This window comes from Cavia porcellus, unplaced genomic scaffold, assembly GCF_034190915.1.
Source record: "Cavia porcellus strain 051 isolate PalLab524CR breed Dunkin Hartley unplaced genomic scaffold, mCavPor4.1 scaffold_25, whole genome shotgun sequence".
Classification (NCBI taxonomy): domain Eukaryota; kingdom Metazoa; phylum Chordata; class Mammalia; order Rodentia; family Caviidae; genus Cavia; species Cavia porcellus.
The window spans coordinates 73,508-90,844 of NW_026947508.1; the positions used below are offsets into that span (position 1 = coordinate 73,508).

At 54.7% G+C, this 17,337-nt stretch overlaps 1 protein-coding gene and 1 long non-coding RNA gene across 7 annotated transcripts in view; one reads left to right on the forward strand and one right to left on the reverse strand.

Annotated features, from left to right (window-relative positions):
• The window catches only part of LOC106027909 (uncharacterized), a 26,432-nt gene extending 14,662 nt beyond the window's left edge, over positions 1-11,770 (reverse strand). For 3 of the 5 annotated variants that reach the window (XR_010042831.1, XR_010042832.1, XR_010042830.1), the window contains exon 1: positions 9,588-9,871. This is a non-coding gene — a long non-coding RNA (uncharacterized LOC106027909). Of the gene's footprint in view, positions 1-9,587; positions 9,872-10,469; positions 10,593-11,336 lie in introns of those variants that run through there. The other 2 variants (XR_010042828.1, XR_010042829.1) reach the window with 2 other exon arrangements.
• Positions 10,091-17,337, forward strand: part of Samd11 (sterile alpha motif domain containing 11) — a 20,018-nt gene continuing 12,771 nt past the window's right edge. For both annotated transcript variants that reach the window (XM_013153397.3, XM_013153404.3), the window contains exons 1-4: positions 10,091-10,722; positions 11,766-11,857; positions 15,379-15,560; positions 15,957-16,007. In XM_013153397.3, coding sequence (XP_013008851.2) covers positions 10,233-10,722; positions 11,766-11,857; positions 15,379-15,560; positions 15,957-16,007 — 815 coding nt within the window. In that variant the 5' untranslated portion in view covers positions 10,091-10,232. The remainder of the gene's footprint in view (positions 10,723-11,765; positions 11,858-15,378; positions 15,561-15,956; positions 16,008-17,337) is intronic.

A 17,337-nucleotide genomic window follows, 5' to 3' on the forward strand; every position in this document is an offset into this window, starting at 1 on the left:
ATAAGGCTTCCAAAAGGAAGAGGGTTTGGACCCAGTACTGAGTGTCAACAAAGAAGCCACAGCACTGCCCTGTGTGTAGAGGCTGGAGGAAAGGCTGTTCACCCAGTCTTCCTAGGCTGGCATTCAGCCTGGCACAGAGGCAGCTCAGCAACAGTCAAACAAATCAGACAGAAACCATGGTCCTGTGTGTACCCTGCAGGCTGTGAGTATTGAGTTAATGGGACAGAAGAGCTCCTGATAGTGAGGCCAGTAAGAAACAGTGGCACTCGGGGAATGGAGACCAACAGGACCCTGGGGAAGGCCTCCTTTAACAGGTCACACTGTGCAGGGAGGGACACCAGACGCAGGGATGTGGGGAGTGTGCTGCTTCTGCTTTTGAGGATGGTGCCTGTCAGAGAGGGGTCCCCAGGATAATACTGGACTCCAGGCATCACACATAGAGCCTGCACCTCGGGTTACCAGGGTTTTCTGCCTGCTGCTGGCTGGATTGAGGGTTGCTGGTGTTCTCTCTCTCTCTCTCTCTCTCTCTCTCTCTCTCTCTCTCTCTCTCTCTCTCTCATTCCCTCCCTTCCTCCCTCCTTCTCACTCTTGCTCTCTCCATGCAAGTTTTTATGAGGTGGAGTAAGGCAGACAAAGCCTCAGACTGCTGCTCTTGTCCTCCCTGAAAGGCCTAAAAGTGAAACCTGACAGGACCAAATATCTTCCAAGCTCAGAACAAAGTGAAAATTTACAAAAATAGTGAAAAAAATCATGGTCCCTGTTACCCAATCAAAACTCACCAGTTATGCAAAAAAAAGAAGAATAAATCCAAAGGAGAAGAAAAATCAATTGAAGGTAACAGAAATGACACAATAATAGGATAGATGAAGAGATCAAGGCATCACCACAACTGCACCCAATGTCCAAGAAGCCAAGGGCAGAGGTACGTAATGACATTCTGGAGCATTTGCAGAGAAACATGGGAGGCAGCTCAGCTCATGGCTCTGCTCTACCTGTGAGGTCCAGATACCTGGCACAAAGTAGATGTTAAAAAAACAGTAACTTTTGTCTCCTTTCATTCTCACTTTGATTTTATAGATGAAGGTTCAGAGAAATTAAAGATTTTACCCTAGGCCACACAACCACAAAGTGGTATGCAAAGACCCTATGCATGTGGCCCCCCAGCAGTCTGGTGCCCACCAGATATCTCCTCTGTCAAAAATGCCAGGCAGGTCCACAGCAACTCCCAGTCCAAGAAAAGGAAAGCTCAGATGGTAACGCATCCTGAAGTACTGACTGGCAGGAGATGGTTGTCAGCCTGTTTGCTTCATAGCACCTGGCCCCCAATCTCAGCCTCCCCTTCCCAGATTGGAGGTAAGGACAGGAGACTGCCCAAGGCAGGCTGGGAGCACTGGAGGAAAACACTTATGAAATCAACTTTGTCACCACTGGGGCTGGAGCTCTGGGCTGTGACCTTAGAGTTCAGCCTCTAGCTCCATACATGTCAGCAACTCCACCTGAGAACCAGACCACAGCCCAGGAGTGCAGCACAGTACAGGCACAGAACCTCAGAGTGCTCCTGTAGCATCCCCTGCACCTGTGCTCTTTGCCAACAGCACCAGCCCTGTGTGTTCCACGCCTCCTACTAGGGCTGGCACAGAAAGACAGCAAGGCCACTCCTGCAGGTGTGCACCCTCAGTGATAGGTTCCGAGTCCACCAGTGGCATCCCCCATTGCTTCCCTCTCCTAGGCAATGGTCAGGCATGGGTCTCTGGGCCCCCACCACCAAGCACATTGATGCCAAGAACCTGCCTTCATTATGCTATTGCTGTGGCCAGGCATGTGAGGCTGCATCATGAGCTGGTGTTTTTGCTTCATTTACAGAGGGCCTAAAGCTCAGAAGACAAGCACTGTATCCCTCTCATGCTAGCTGCAGCCTGAAGCTGTAGGGTTCATACTTCCTGAGGTGTGGGGCTAAGTGACAAGGGTCCTACCCAGCATGTCCACTCAGAGCCTATGAGCAGCAGAAGGCTGGGCAGCAGGACCTCCCCCAGCTCCCACCAGACCCTGGCAGCATGAGCAATGGTAGCCCGAGTGATAAGAAACTAATAATTTATGTTTCCAGCTCCTGAGGCTGGCGCCAAGGGAGGGCTGAGGCACAGCCTCCCCCTCCCTGGAGTGGCCACAATCCTTTATTGCACAAATTATTAACGACCAGAGAATGAATGACTGTAATCAGATCAAGGCTGCCAGCACTTTTCATTTCACTTATTTATATAAATCCTGAAGTCAGGGTCTATCCCGAGCTCAGAAAGCCAGCCTCGATTGGCCGAGTGCCCACCCCCCATGGAGCTGACCCTCCCCCACCTTCCCCCAGAGCTATATGGATGACAAGGACAGAGGGGTTGAGAGGAGGCCAGGAGTGAGTTTATGTGCCCCCACAGCACCTCTATTCCATGAGGGGACCCTAGGTCAAGGTCAGAACTTTTGCTGTGACTATTCTCAGACCAGAACCTGCCCATGGCTGAAGTTCAGGTTGAGACCAGCAGACAGTGCCCCCATCCTTGAGGTCTGTCATCCTCAGCACAATGGTCCTGACTAACCCCGTCTACCCCGAGTCTGTCTCCCCTCACAGTGCACCTCAAAGGCAAGGCTTCACTTGGCCTCCCCTATGTCTTGCTACAGCTTGGTCATCCCTCCCTTGGGTCTAGAACATGAACTGAGGTCTTCTGCAGGCTGCTGTAGTCCTTTCATGAGCCCACTGTCAATCTCATTGACCTCTCATTATACTACAGCACACAAATTCAGATTTGGAGATCTTATGTTCCATCATAAATTGGGCTGGCAGACTTTCGATCAACAAGATAAAGCTGTCTCCTGTGAGGTGGGTGTTTTATTGGTCTTGGCCTCAGCGTTACAGGCAGAGTTGGGGTGGAGAGTAAGTTTCTGCCGTGGTATCCTGCACTGTTCTGGGGGTTGCATGGTCCTCAGGTCCCTGAGCCCTGTCATCACAAGCCAGGCCCCAAGGCCTTGGGCTGCAATGGCCTGAAGACCCCACTCACATCTCTAGAGTGAGCCTGCTCCTCGGGTGAGCAGCCACAACTAGACAGTAGGCTGAGTATCCAAGGGGGTGCAGTCAACAGAACCTTTGGATACCTGTAAGTGTTTGAACATGTGTCTGTGGACATGTGTGTGCCCTACTTCCTACAGTGGACCAGCAGGAAGCAGGTCAGGAGCTTTTATTCCTGGGCTCGGTGGAGGGATGCAACCCACCCACTTCTGGGGCTGCACCTTGGTTAGCAGTGCATGACTCAGGATTGAGCAGTAAAGGGTTCCTGTTTTCATGAAGCAGCACTTAGGACTACCCCCTTGTGACCTTCAGCAGAACACAGACATGAGACGGCTCCAGATTATGGAATACTCACACCCACATCCCTCAAAGGACACCCACCCATACAAGGCATCAGTGTCCTCAAAGAGGCTGTCACTGACAACCTGCCCACTAGGGAAGGAGCCCATTGACAACAGGAATCCAGAACTTAGCCTAGGTTGGTTCAGGTTGTTCAGTCTGCACTTCAGGAAGATAGTCTAGGGCTGACTTGTGATGGGAAACAATAAATTCATTGTCTACCTAAGCTTACTGCTCTGAACATTACCAACACAAGAAACTGATGCAAAGTGACACCTGCCCCTCCAATGATCCTGGCATGGGGCCTCTTCCCAGTGAAGCCAGTTCAAAGGTGTGACCCCATCAGGGCAGAGTGGGTGAAATCCCACAGTATCCAGCACAAAACTATGCATTGCTTGGGTGCAAGTTTCACTACATAAACAAACTCTAGAGGGGATCACAGAGCAACTGGGTTTACTAGCATGTCTCGTCAGCCCATCACAGTGGCCCTGGACCTGCTCACTGGTCCTGAGGCTCCCTCAGGAAGCATCCAGGGCTGTGTGAGGGAGTAATTTCAGTGCCACTGTGTCAGGTTTCATTTAGAGGTGCCTGAATATTCATGGTTGTTCTGTGCCATATGCCCACATGCACACTGCAAAGGGGCCAGGGTCTGTAACATGTGGGCAGATCTAGGATACACTTGGCCTGAGGCCAGTCCTGCCTCCTGGAAGGTGGTCTTCAGCTTTTTCTTGTACATCCCCTGGACATTATCCAGGAGGCAGTCAACATCATTATCAGGCAACCTGGGCTGATTTTTGAGGCTCTAGTCTGCCAGTTTCCTCTAAGCCTGAATTCTGTCTTCTCCGGTCCCAGAGAACAAAACCATTGGAGCATGCACACAAATCAGGAGACCTTGGGCCAGCAAGCAGCACTGTGACCCCTGCTTGCCCCAAACTATGTCCACAAGGTCCTCAGTGTCATTTTTTTATTATAGGCAAGGCCTCAGCACTGTACCCCATGGGGCACCACATACTCTGACCTCACCACCCGATCTGGGATGCGCCTGCTAAAGACCAAGGATGTTTACCCTTGCCATGCCAGATCCTCCCCAGGTCTCTATCTGATGAAGACATCTGTGGTCAAATTCTTAGGCTTCTGGGGACAGAGGGGTTGAGAGGGGCTTGGTGCCACCCACCTGTAATCCCAGCACTCAGGAAGCTGAGGCAGGAAGATTGTCTGGGTTAGAGACCAGCAAGGGCTACATAGTGAGATTCTGTCTCAAAAACAAACAAAAAAAAAGGTATTCAGAGTCCCACTGGAGCTGGTGATAGCTGAAGGAAACAGGCAAGCAGAAGGGCTACCCAGAGCTAAGTGGCCACCTTGAGCTGGAAGTGGCTCAGAGAGACCAGAATTTACCCTACGCTGCACCCATCTGGTCATGAGTTGGTCCCAGCTCTGACCATACTGGGGTCCAATCTGCAGCCTCTCAGAAAGTATATCTAGCCTCATGCCCCTTATAGCTTTTACCTTTTCCCTGCACTCCCCCAGTCTATTTCCTTTGACCTTCAAGTTTTCAGGACTCACTGGGACGCCCCACCTTTTGTCCCTAAAGATTGCTAGGCAGGTGCTTTACCACTGAGCTACATTCCTAGCACTTTTAAATTTTCTTTTCTTTTTTTTTTTTTTTTTTTTACCAGTACCGGGGATCAAACTCACATCTTGCTACTTGCAAGGCAGGTGCTTATACCACTGAGCCGCAGCCCCTAAAATTTCATTTTGAAACAAGTCCTTACTAAATGGTCCCAACTGGCCTCACACTTGTGATCCTAGCTCAGGCTCCTGAGTGGCACACCACACCTAGCATGATGCCCTCTTCTTGGTTTGCCCTGGCAGAATGGTAAAGACCACTACTTCTCCATGCCCACCCCTACTTCTCTTTGGAGAATGACCTCTGCCCTAAAGCTCTGAAGACAGCACAAGGCTGGGATTCCTTTATCCGGCCCAAGTGCTCAAGGTCTACCCAGGCCAGGGAGGTAAACATATAGAGTAAGCTGTGACCAACCAACACCCAAAGAATGAGGAACATGGACGCCCACGGGATCAGGATGAGCTGAAGTGCATGGCAGGAAGGAAATACAGACACACATGAGCATGCAGGTGTCCCTTGCACCCAGGACCAATAGGTGTGAGCACACTGTGTCTCTTGGCCTTCTTTGAGCCCTTTCATACTCCTGGACCAGGTGAGACTAGGCCCAAGGCCTGCATGCTGCTCAGTTCTAGCAGGCCCCCTGGCCTCCCACCTGAAGAAGGGCTCCCACCTGTGCTAGCTTGAACCAAGGGAGGTGGCTGCACTGGGCCACATCAACCCAGCAGCTTCTCCCATGGACTGTCCCTCTACTACTCAAGCTTCAGCCATTTCTGTCCGTAGGGAGAAAGACAGAACCAGCCTTCATGTCTACTTCCTGGGAAGACATTCAGGCTCCCAGGGGCCCTGGAAAACTCACCCATTCTCCTCACTTGGCCTGAAGGGAATGGGGGGTTCTACAACTTCTGTACTCCAGGTCCATCTTATGGAGGAGCTGTGCCCTGGCAGTCACCTGGCCTGCATATTCTGGGCACTTTTGCCCTGTCTGTTCTGCTCCAGGCCAAAGGGGAACCATGGATTTTGAGCATACTCTGCCAGATGGGAAACACAGCTCCAAGAAAAACAGAAAAGGGTGGTTCATGTAGTGTGACCAGGAAGGGCCAAGGCTTAGGTCACTACAGGAGCCACCATTGTACCACCTGATTCAGCCTCCAGCATAGCCCAGGTCCAGGTGGGACTGTAGCATATGAAAAGCTGCTCTAAGGCAGGGGCTGCCCCCTTCCCCCATCAGTACCCTTCCTTGAGGGAAGGGGCTAATCCTGCAGATCCAAGGCTGTAGCTCCTGCTAATGCTGTCAGGTCAGTAGCTTCTGTATCTGGAAGAGGTCCCTGTGCTGCACCAAGGTGCTAGTAGGTTTTTACAGCTCATGTCCATCACTGCCCTGGTGTTGGGGGTCACCATATGCATTGACACACTTGAAAATGATACTATATAGCTAGCAATGGCCCAGCAGCAAGAGTCCTGGGGGCAGTCTACTAAAATGTCTGTATGTACACATCTGGGAGACAGTACAAACCTAGGAGCAGGGTAATGTTGAGAAGGCCCTACCTTTTTTCCTCAAGTGGCAGAAGTTAAGGTCAATGGACAGCTTGGCCTCAGAAACACCTTTCTGTCTCCTGAGAGACATTACATGGCCTATAGCCAGCTCACAGCTAGCCACAGGCTCAGCATGTCCCAGCAGGGCAGCTCCTCTGTGTCTGATCAGGGTCAGGAGCACATTTCTAGAGGTTCTTGCCACTCTGCAGGAATGTCTGAGGGGGTCCCAGCTGGTTTACCACTAACCTGTGACCTTTTAGGTTAACCCTTCAGTACCCAACAGTGCTTCCAACTAGACTCTTGTATCCAACATCTTATTTGGGCAGATGAATATTTTGGACCTGGGTCCATCTGGTGGGTGCCTTTTATGTGTTTCATGTCCAGGTCTCAGGGTTTGTCTGCTTGTATAAGTTAGCACATACTCTGTGTTTGTGTTGGAGCCCAAGCTACGTGGATATTCAAGGGTACCAAGCGCCTGTCGTGCATATGCAGATTCAGGAACCACTGTGCTAGCACACAGGAGTGCATGCCTGTGACTGCTGTCTGTATGTGTTGAATATGCAGGCATTTACTAGTAGCTGGCACATGAGTACACAAGTGTGTTTCCTCAGGGTTCAGGATCATCTGGACCCACAGCTGCGGCCCATATGCTTTCCCTAAGCATTGCCTGTCCCTGGTCTGAATGGATCTTGGGCCTGTTCCCCAAATGTGCAGCCTTTCATTATCAGACCTATTGAGCTCAGGAAGACAGGTGAGGCGCAAGCCAGGACTTTACTCCCCGGCACCTCCTCTGACTCCACACCTGTGCTCTATAGACATCGCTTTCCTCCGCATCTCTGTCTTCCCACCTCAGGGTTGTCTCTTCTGGATTTATGCCACATCTGGAGCTCAATAAATGGTTGATTGATTGATGAAGGGCTGGGTAAGGGGGTCTCTAAGAGGCAGGCACTCCAAGATGGGTCAAGGCTAGAGCAGTCACTTTGGGGGCAAAGGCCCCTGCAGCTGCCCTCAAGCTCCCCCAGGAATCTCAGGTCACCGTCTGAACCACTGCTGCCCTCAGGTTATTTATGACCCTCCTCCCCTCCCAGTGGCAGCAGCTCTGGCCTCAGCCCAGCAGCAGAGGGCCCTGAGCAGGGGGACCCAGAGCAGCGACAGCAAGGCACCTTTGAGACAAGGGTCTGCAGAAAGTGCTGTGGGCCTGTGCCTTGTGCTCCTTGTGCACAAATGCCAGGGTGGGACAACTCTACCCCATAGTGCGCTCTCTCTCTCTCTCTCTCTCTCATTTCTGCTTTACTCTGAAATGTGCAGAGGAAGGTGACATCCACACGCCAGGCAAGGCAAGTGTTTGGAGTATAATCTGCTGGTTATAAAGCCCAGTCCCAGGCAGGAATCTACTCCCAAGAGGAGGGAGGAAAGGGCTGCAGTTAAGAGGGACGGTTCTCCAGATAGGGTGAGGAGACTGTGGCATAGAGGGTGGACTAGGTGGACCCCCAGATCAGACAGAAACCCAGAAATGGCTTCCTGTTTCCCAAGCATGCCTGAGTAGGACAGAAGGCCCATGGAGATTGGAGTAAGGGTTGTCAGATCACAGCTTGTTCTTCTAGAGCGACACAGTAACACTTAGGAGGCCTGAGCATAGGGCTAGCAAACACAAGAAACCTGGGTGAGGACTATTTTGGCAGGCTGGTCAGGGCTGTGGCACAGGAGGCAGCATGTGGCCTCCACCCAGCTCAGATACCCTTTACATGTGTGCCACAGCCACCTATTAGTACAGTGGCCTCTCTGAGTCCCTGACTCACCGGCTAAATCTTGCATGCCTTAACCATGGATCATCTTAAAGCAAGACCCAGTGGTAGGGGGAGGATTGCTGGTTGTCACACATGGGTCAGGGACATGCTAGTATCAGGATGCAGGAGAGGTAGTAGAACCAGGATTGGTGAAGGAGGGAGTCACCCACTTTCCCGCTTGGCCCCTTGGCCCCCATCAGCCAATGTACTGTGCCCACTGAAGATGTAGGGGGTTCAGACAGCTCCCAGCTACAGTCCAAACATCCTGCCAGATTCACTCCCAGGTCAGTGTGGTACTCTGGCTGCTGAAGAGTGGGTGAGGGAAAGCAGAGCAGACCTCAGTAGTCAGCTCTATGCTGGCGTCTGGGGAGGTAGTGGTGGGCTGTCCCCTCCCTCTCAAACCCTCTCAAAGAAGGTGCTTCACATGACCCTACTCAACCACCACCACCCCACCACCACCACCCCACCCCCCCACCCCACCTCATGAAAGTCAAGGGTGTACCCAGAGGGAAATCAGAGACACTTCAAGAGCTGCTGGGCTAGAACATCAGGCCACTTTCTAGTGTACCCAATACAACACACCAGAGAAAAAGGTCTCTCTCAGCAGTTGTTCCAGAGCCAGGGGTTTCTCCTTATTTCTTATGGTGCTCCAGTTCCATACAGAACCAGTCCTGTCCTGTCGGGAGGCATGGGGTACGAGAGGACCAGTAGACCAACTGCCCAGTCCACCTGCTCCCACAGCAACAAGGCAGAGGATGGGGCAGATCCCTCTCCCCTAGACTAGCTGACCTATGCTAGTGCACAAACTCACCCCATCAGCTGAACTCATCTCAGAAATCTGGCCCTGACTGAGGGCAACTGTCTCTTCTTGCCCAACACTATGGCTCAGACACCATCCTGAAGGCAGACATCCTAGAGTAAAATAGTTCTCTGTACCATCAACAACTTGCTAGACTTCTCTGTAAAATTGGGATAATGAATCAGAAACCTCACAGTAAACAAGAATACTGACTAAGGCAGCAGGTAGTAAGCAAACAAATTAACCATCCACAAATCCACAGCCCCACACCCTGCAAACACTCCTGCCCAGGGCGCCAGCCTCACACACTGGAAGGACGGGGATATCCCAGTGTCCCCCTCCAAGGAAAACCTACTGGCCATCAGGCTGGACTCTGCCCCACCCTACGTGGGGTCCTGGCCTCAAGCTTCGGTCCAGTGACACCCACTAATGCCACGCCTAGCCCCCACTCACCACCACCTCCATCAGCTCTCTTTCTCCTTTGCGGGGTGGGGGAGCGCCGCCCAGTCCCACCTCCAACCCAGTCGGCCGTCATGCACCCCCCGCTGGAGCCCGCGCCGCCCGCCGCGCCGGGGCCGTTTAAATGGGCCAAGTTGTGGCGGCGGCCGGCGGTGTTGGCGGGCGGCAGGAGTCTCCTAAGTCCCCGCCGGGCAGGCGCGCGCGCCAGTGGACGCGAGAGCGCGGCCGGGCAGCAGGGTGGGGCAGGGTGGGGCGGGGCGGGGCAGGGGCTTGGGACCCCTGGGCTGCGCTGGCAGCGGGGCTGGCAACGCCGAGATTCCTCGTCGCCGGCTTAGCCCGGCTCGCTGGGCGGCGAGCGCACCGCGGGACCGCCCCGGTGCGTGGGCACAGGTGACTCCGGCGCCCTGAGAGCCCCAGGAGCGGGGTCGGAGGCAGCGACGGCACAGCATGTCTCCCGCCGCCGAGGCCCCGCCGGGCAGCCGGGCAACTGTGGGAGGCAGCCCGCCGGGCTGCGCGGCGGAGGCAGGCGCGGGGGCGCAGTAGTGGCAGGGCGCACCCCTGGCCCCGAGATCCAACTCCCGGCTGGCCGGTGTAAGTTGCACCGCCGGCGGAGAGCTGGCTGCTGGGCACCGGCGGGCCATGCCGGCGGTCAAGAAGGAGCTTACGGGTCGCGAGGACCTGGCCCTCGCCCTGGCCGCCTTCCACCCGGCCTTGGCCGCTCTGCCCCTGCCGCCGCTGCCCGGCTACCTGGCGCCGCTGCCCGCCGCAGCCGCCCTGCCCCCAGCCGCCTCGCTGCCCGCCCCGGCCGCGGGCTACGAGGCGCTGCTGGCCCAGCCGCTTCAGCAGCCGCGCGCCTTTCCCTCGCCTCCCCGAGACCTGCTGGCCCTCGAGCGCTTCTCGGCCTCCGCGGCCGCGGCGCCAGACTTCCAGCCGCTGCTGGACAACGGCGAGCCCTGCATCGAGGTGGAGTGTGGCGCCAACCGCGCGCTGCTCTACGTGCGCAAACTCTGCCAGGGCAGCAAAGGCCCCTCCATCCGCCACCGCGGCGAGTGGCTCACGCCCAACGAGTTCCAGTTCGTCAGCGGCCGCGAGACGGCCAAGGACTGGAAGCGCAGCATCCGCCACAAAGGTGCGGCCGCGAGGGCAAGGGGGGAGCTGCGGTGCGTCTCCCCGGCTGGCTTCCTGGCCCTTCGCTCGGCCACCTGGGAGCCGGGTCTCTGCCTAGAGGGGGCGCTGCAATTCCAGGACAGCCGCAGCTACACCGCCCCCAGTTCCCCGCGTGCCAGGTCGCCAGGGTCGTCCTCGCCCTGCGCAGGGCCCAGCCCGGGGTAGGCGCCCCGGCCTTCCGCGTTACCCACGGTAGGGCCGCGAGGCCCCTGAGTCTAAAGAGCCAGAGGAAGTTTATGGGAACTCGAGGACTCTCCCGACCCCGCCAGGCGTGGAGTCACGGGTTCCAGCGGGAAGGGTGCTCTGCGAGCGCGCGCGGACCAAGGCAAGGCGCGGTGGGTGGGGGCGCGCAGAGTCCATGCGCAGGCGACCGGCTTCAAGGAGCCCGTTGGGAGTGCGCCCCCAAAAGTGCGATGTGGTTGCCTGAGGCCGGATACCTAGCAGGCTGGCGAGCGCCAACCGTGGTGGGGGAGTTAAAAAGTTGGGGGCGCGGTAGCTTCGGTTCGCACTCCACGCCCGTCACTCGCTTACTGCTGCGGGGCCAAGCGCAGGCCCAGGCTCCGCCGAGCCGCTCACCTCTCCCAGATTCGCTTTCCTCTACCCCGCCGCGGGCTCCCGCGGGACCGGCTCGGAAAGGGCGGAGCGGAGAGGAGGAGCGCCGGGGGCCGGGCCGTAGGAGGCCGTCCTTCGTCAAGGGGAGGGCGTTCTCCCCGGGCGAGTTTCAGGCCCTGCAGATCACTGCAGCGTCGGTGTCTGTGGGACAGGGTGGGCGGCAGGTTCGGAAGCTCGAGGGCAGAGGGAAATCCGTGTCAGTTCCGCGCACCTGCCGGGAGGGGGCCTGGTCCTGCCAGGGCTGCGTCCCGAGGCGTGCGTGCGTGCGTGCGTGTGTGTGTGTGTGTGTGTGTGTGTGTGTGTGTGTGCGTGCGTGTGTGTGTGTGCGCGCGCGCAGGCAGCTCCACCTGTGCCCTGGCCACTTCTCACAGATTCTCCTGGCTCTCCCGGCAGGAAAAAGTCTGAAGACGCTTATGTCCAAGGGAATCCTGCAGGTGCATCCTCCGATTTGCGACTGTCCGGGCTGTCGAATATCCTCGCCAGTGGTGAGATTGGGAATCAGGGGACTGTGATCTTTCCCCGCAGGGCACGCCGGTGCCTGAGTTTTCTAGGGCTGAAAGTTTTAACCTCACCTTACGTGTTCCAGAGGGAGCCTCCCCAGGGAAGGCGGGGGTGGGGGTGGGGAGTGCTCTGCTCTCTAGCCTGTACTTGAAAAGAAGCAAAAGCCCTTCTTAATCAAGAGTCTTACCAGTTCAGCAGCAACCCCCACCCCACCCTTCTCCACCCTCACAGGCCTCTGTGGCTTGGAGCTCCTCCTCAAGTTCTGTGAACAGATCGCCCAGGGTTCCAGACCTTCCCCCGGTTTTGGATCCTGTTCTGATAGTCTCCAAGTCATGTGCCCCAGCTGGTTGGAGGTTGGGCTCATGGTGGGAGGAAACAGTGCTGGCTGGTCTGGATGTGCTTGGCTGTATCTGGGGTGCTGAGGGCTGGATCCTGCCCTGCAAGGGTCTGTTTTGCCCAAGTGTCCTAGACCCAGTCAGAGCAGGGTCTTTGGAGTAAGAATGATCAGAAAGCTAGAGTTGACAACTTTTTGGTTGTCCCTCCACCCAGGACGGACAATCTGTTGAAGTCTTCATTGGCTTTCAGAGTAGGAGGGACTGGTGGACAGAAGCATACATGTATGCCCAGATGTAATTTCCTAAAAAGGTAATAGGCTCAGAAGAGGGACCAAGTTAGAGCCCCTGGGGAAGAGGGCTATGGTGCTGGGGTGGAGGCTCCAGTCCACTCCCTGGAGAGGCAGAGAGCCAAGAGTCCTGAGAGGTCTAGATTGCCACTTCAGCTTTTTCGTTTGGACTAGGGGTGGGGTGCCTGGGTTCCTCTTGGACTCCCAAGGGCATGGCATGAACAGGCTGGGAAGCCTCAGACACATGCACACCCCATGCAGTCTGACACAGATCAGCAGCTTCCACATGAGTTCACAGGTATGCACTGACCCAAGAGCTTTCCATAGGTGTGTGCAAACAGCCACCTCCTGCCTGCCGTCACCATACCTGCCAGGGCAAGAGGCCATTCTCTTTTCATTGCTGTATTCTACAAGCAGCTGGTGCTGGAGAGGAGTCCTCTGGGTACCCATCCTCCAGTCTCTTCTCCCAAGAATTCTGTTCTCTGTTTAGGGAGAAAGGGTTTCTACTGCTCTCAGCCTGCAGCCCCAAAGCCTGCACAAGAGTGGAAAAAGCAGAGGACTTGAGCACCACATGAGCAACCCTCCTTACCTTCAATAGCAAATCTACAGTCAGAGGGATGCGGAGTGACCTGGACCTGGACTTAACTCTCCTGAGCTCAGTACCCCTTAGGAAGGAGCTCCATGGGCCCCCTTCTTTGCACCCCACCTTTCTCAGAGTGAGGCTGGCTCCCCCAATCCCTTGGCCAGGTCCATGTGTGTGTGCACGCTGCCTGCTCACAGATACTCCAGGGATGGAATGTGGATATACATGTGGCTGAGGAGCCACACGTGCTGGACTCCCACTCTCGTTGAGGAGGGGCAGAGTCTTAGCTAGGTGCCAAATTCACAACTCTATTGAGCAAAAGGAGCTAGTTGAGATCTCTAGTGAATGAGAAGAGTTTCTTGTTACCTGTGTCTGGGCAGGGGCAGGGCAACAATCTGAGTCCTCAGTTCCCTCCCCTAGGACTTCCTTAAGGAGCTATCCCAGACCTACTTCAGGCTGTGGCAGAGACTGGAGGTTCTCTATACCTAGGTCTGTGCATCATGGACTGAGACTGGCTGTAGCCTGGGCTTATTTCCAGCCAGCTGCTTCTGGCCTCCTCCTCAGCCCCCAACCCACCCTTCTCTCCGTCACACAGATTAGGGGCAAAGGGAAATATATTTTTTTCTTCTGAAGAGAATATTTTAGTTAAAGCAGAAAAGCAGGATACTAGGGGACTGCAGAGCCCCCCAAGAACCTCACACTTGGGCTCCAGCAGGCTGGGAAAGGGTAGAGCACACCCTGGATAGAAAGGAGCTGTTGAAAATGATCTGGCTGGGGCTGGGGATTTAGCTCAGCGGCATAAGCGCCTGCCTTGCAAGCAGGCAGTCGTGAGTTCAATCCCCAGTACCGATAAAAAGGAAAAAGACAAAAAAAAAAAAAAAAAAAAAAAAAAAAAGAAAATGATCTGGCAGAGGCCTGGGGCATAGACAGGAGCTCCTGCCTTACAACCTCATGTAGGCTTTGCAGTCTGGAAGGTCTCAGAAGGGGCCCCAGAGTGAACCCTGTCATCCTGCCTTGCTCCAGTACACACCAACTGTGCTGCAGTAGAAAATGGTACAGGGACAACAGATTTATGGGGACCAGTGTGGAGGAGATTGTGACTTCCAGAGCTGGGAAGGGGCCCTGCCCAAGCTGAGCTGGGTGGGGCTGTGCCTCTGGGATGTCTGAAAAGAAGCACTTTTTCTTCTGCGGGCAGCATGACACAGAAGACCAGCTCTGGGTCCTGGAAGATGGGAAGTGAGCAGGCTGCTCTGTGACCCCTTCTTCCCAAGTTCATGGGTGAGGTGGAGACCTTTCCTTATGATAATAGGGGCTTCAAGGAGGCCCCCAAGACTGCACAGAGGAGAGGAAATTATGCTCTCAAGGCCTGTACCATGTCTGAGCCAGAAACCTGTTTACAAATAAGCAGAAACCTTCTGCACACTGGAAATAATCAGTGACTTTTTTTCTTTCTCCTTGGCCAGGGAGACCTAAAGACTCAGGGGCATCTGAGAAAGCCAGGCTGGACTGGGGCTGCACACACACTTATGCTCTGGCACATGTCTGTACTGCATGCGTGTGGAGCCTCTCACTTGAATCATTGCAACAGCTCCACCCTTGTACCATGGATACTAGGGAGAAAAACTAGCTTTAAGGGAAGCTCTTTATCACACCTCAGGCTTCAAACTACCCCCTGAATTAGGGGCTAGGGGTTTAGCTCAGCGGCATAAGCACCTGCCTTGAAAGCAGTCAGTCGTGAGTTTGATCCTCGGTACCGATAAAAAGGAAAAAGACAAAAAAAAATTTAAAAAAAAACTACCCCTGAATTGGCTTTTTCTGGCCCTCACAAAATGGAAATGGGGTACTGGGTTGTAGCTGTGTGGTAGAGCTCTTGTCTAGAAGGGTAGGGGTTCAGGTAGCCTGGGTTTCAGAAGCAGAACCAGAGGATGCAGAGCAATAGCTGCCTTCTCTCCACGTAGCACCCATGTGGTGACCCCAGCACTGCCAAAACAAAACAGAACTTTGCTTGTGGATGTTGGCAGTAGCCAGTCTTGGGGATTGACACAAGGTATGATGGGATTCAGGCAGACACACTCAGGGTCACAACATGCTGACTGCATATGCACCAGCACCAGTCTGAGAGCCCTGCCCCAGGCTGCATATAGCCTCCAGTAGGTCAGGGAGCTGGTGAGGAGCCTGAGAGTGACAGATTATCTGAGAGGCTGCCACACTGTGGGCCAGCAACACTCTGGCTGGGTCTACAGCAAAGGGCCCAGGGGGCTGTGGCGTAGGCCAGCCTCATCTTCTTCCCACCTGCCCAGAACCGGGGTCGGCTGGCAGACAAGAGGACAATTGCCCTACCCCAGACACGTGGCCTGAAGAAGGAGAGGACTCCCAGCTTCTCTGCCAGTGATGGTGACAGCGATGGTGGTGGCCCAGGCTGTGGGTGGCGGCCATGCCTGAAGGAGGAGGATGCCCCACACGTCCGTATCATGAAAAGAAGGTGCCTGCTCTGTAGCCAGGGTCAGGAGACCAGGAGCTCCTGTGGGAATGGGGACATCACAACTAAGGGTCTTCTGGGGATACATCAGTGGGGGATGTATGGGACATAGGCAGGAGCTGTTACTTCCCTTGGCATCCCATCCTGGGGTCCTCTTCTGCCAACTCTGAATTGGATTTCAATGAATGAGTAGGGTTCTGAGGAAGCCTCAGCCCTTAGCATGGCTCAGGAAGGGTCAGTGCCATTCTTCCCCACTTAGTTCTGGCTCATGGGCCTGTTGGGATGCAGGTGGAACCAGGAACAAGGAGCTGCCCCCAATTCCCTGCCCACTGGCTTCCCCATGTTCTGCTGTGCAAAGCCAATGCTGGAGCCACACTGACCCTTGGCTTCTCCCTGCAGGGTCCACACCCACTGGGATGTGAACATCTCTTTCCGAGAGACATCCTGCAGGTAGGAGTCCACAACTGACTTCGGTTGCTCTGTGTCCTCTGCTTCTGCCTCTGCTTCTGCAGTTCAGGCTGCCTGCCCTTCTGCCCTCCTCTGCCTGTGGTATCTTGTCCAGTGTTCAAGGTTGATGTGTCAACTTTTTGCCCTACCTAGGATGCAAGTGGCATGGTGCCCTGCTAAGGGAACACAGTTCAGCCAGTATAGAATTGTGTGCAGCCTATTAGGGGTTTTGGGCAGCCCAGCCCTAGAGCCAAGTCACATCCCCATTTGATGCATTTTGCTCGAGGATGACGCTGTGAGTGACCTTACCCTCTCAGAGACCACCAGGAATTAAAAATGGTGTTCTTTGAGTGAGTGTCTTGCAGGATGTGTAGGAGTTTGCTAAGGAGGAGGAGAAGTCTGCAAAGCTGTGGAGAAATGAAGGAAGGCAAACTTGGCAGATTGGCTCGGCTGGATGTTAGAGGTCTGAGTTTTGGACGCCGGCCAATTGGGCTTTTGTCTTCTAGGCAGGGAAACTATGAAAAGTTCTTGAGCAGGGAGGATAATGTCCAGGTATATGTCCCATGATCTCTCTGGCAGGAGGCCCAGCCTCTCAGGCAGGCTGGAGGCTGGCTCTGGGACCAGGTGGGTTAATGCTACGAAAACAGTTGGAGATGAACTCAAGAAGTAGCAAAGAAGTAGAAATGATAGCCTGTGATGAAAAGGTTGGGGATACTGGGCTGGATCCGGTTTCCTGGCTTCTGAAGGCCAGAGCTGGTTAGTCTGTGATTTGTGGCCAGTGGAGTCAAGTCTTATTCCATGACTTCTAGGGGAAGACAGCAGAAAGGGTCCACCAGGGAGGCAGTGGTATCCAGTGAAAAACCAGCTTTCCTGGCCAGAGCTGTGAGCAGCTGGTCTCCTCAAGGCCCAGCCACACAGCCAGGAGGGAGCTTGTCCTGGCTTTTTGCCAGATGCGTTATTACTTATGTATTTGAGAATGTCTGGATTCTGAAGCCAAATTACAATAAAAACATCTTTAAACTTATTTCCATCTTATTTTGAAGTTTCCAGCTCAACTGACAGCAGCTTTTATGAATCCTTATGACACTTTATGTGCCTTTTACTGGGATACTACAGGATAATTTTGTCAGTGAGGCCTATAAAGAACCCAGAGATTGTGCTCCCACCATTAACTGCCTCTCCTGCCCGCAGCCTCTCACACCCCCTGGCCTGGGGGTGTCTGGAGGGTGCCAGGTGTCTGCACAGGGTCCAGTGACAACATGGACTGCTGCAGTCTGGGTTGCCCCTTGGAAGAGGCCAGACCTGTGTCCATGTGGCTCCCTGGTCTACAGAA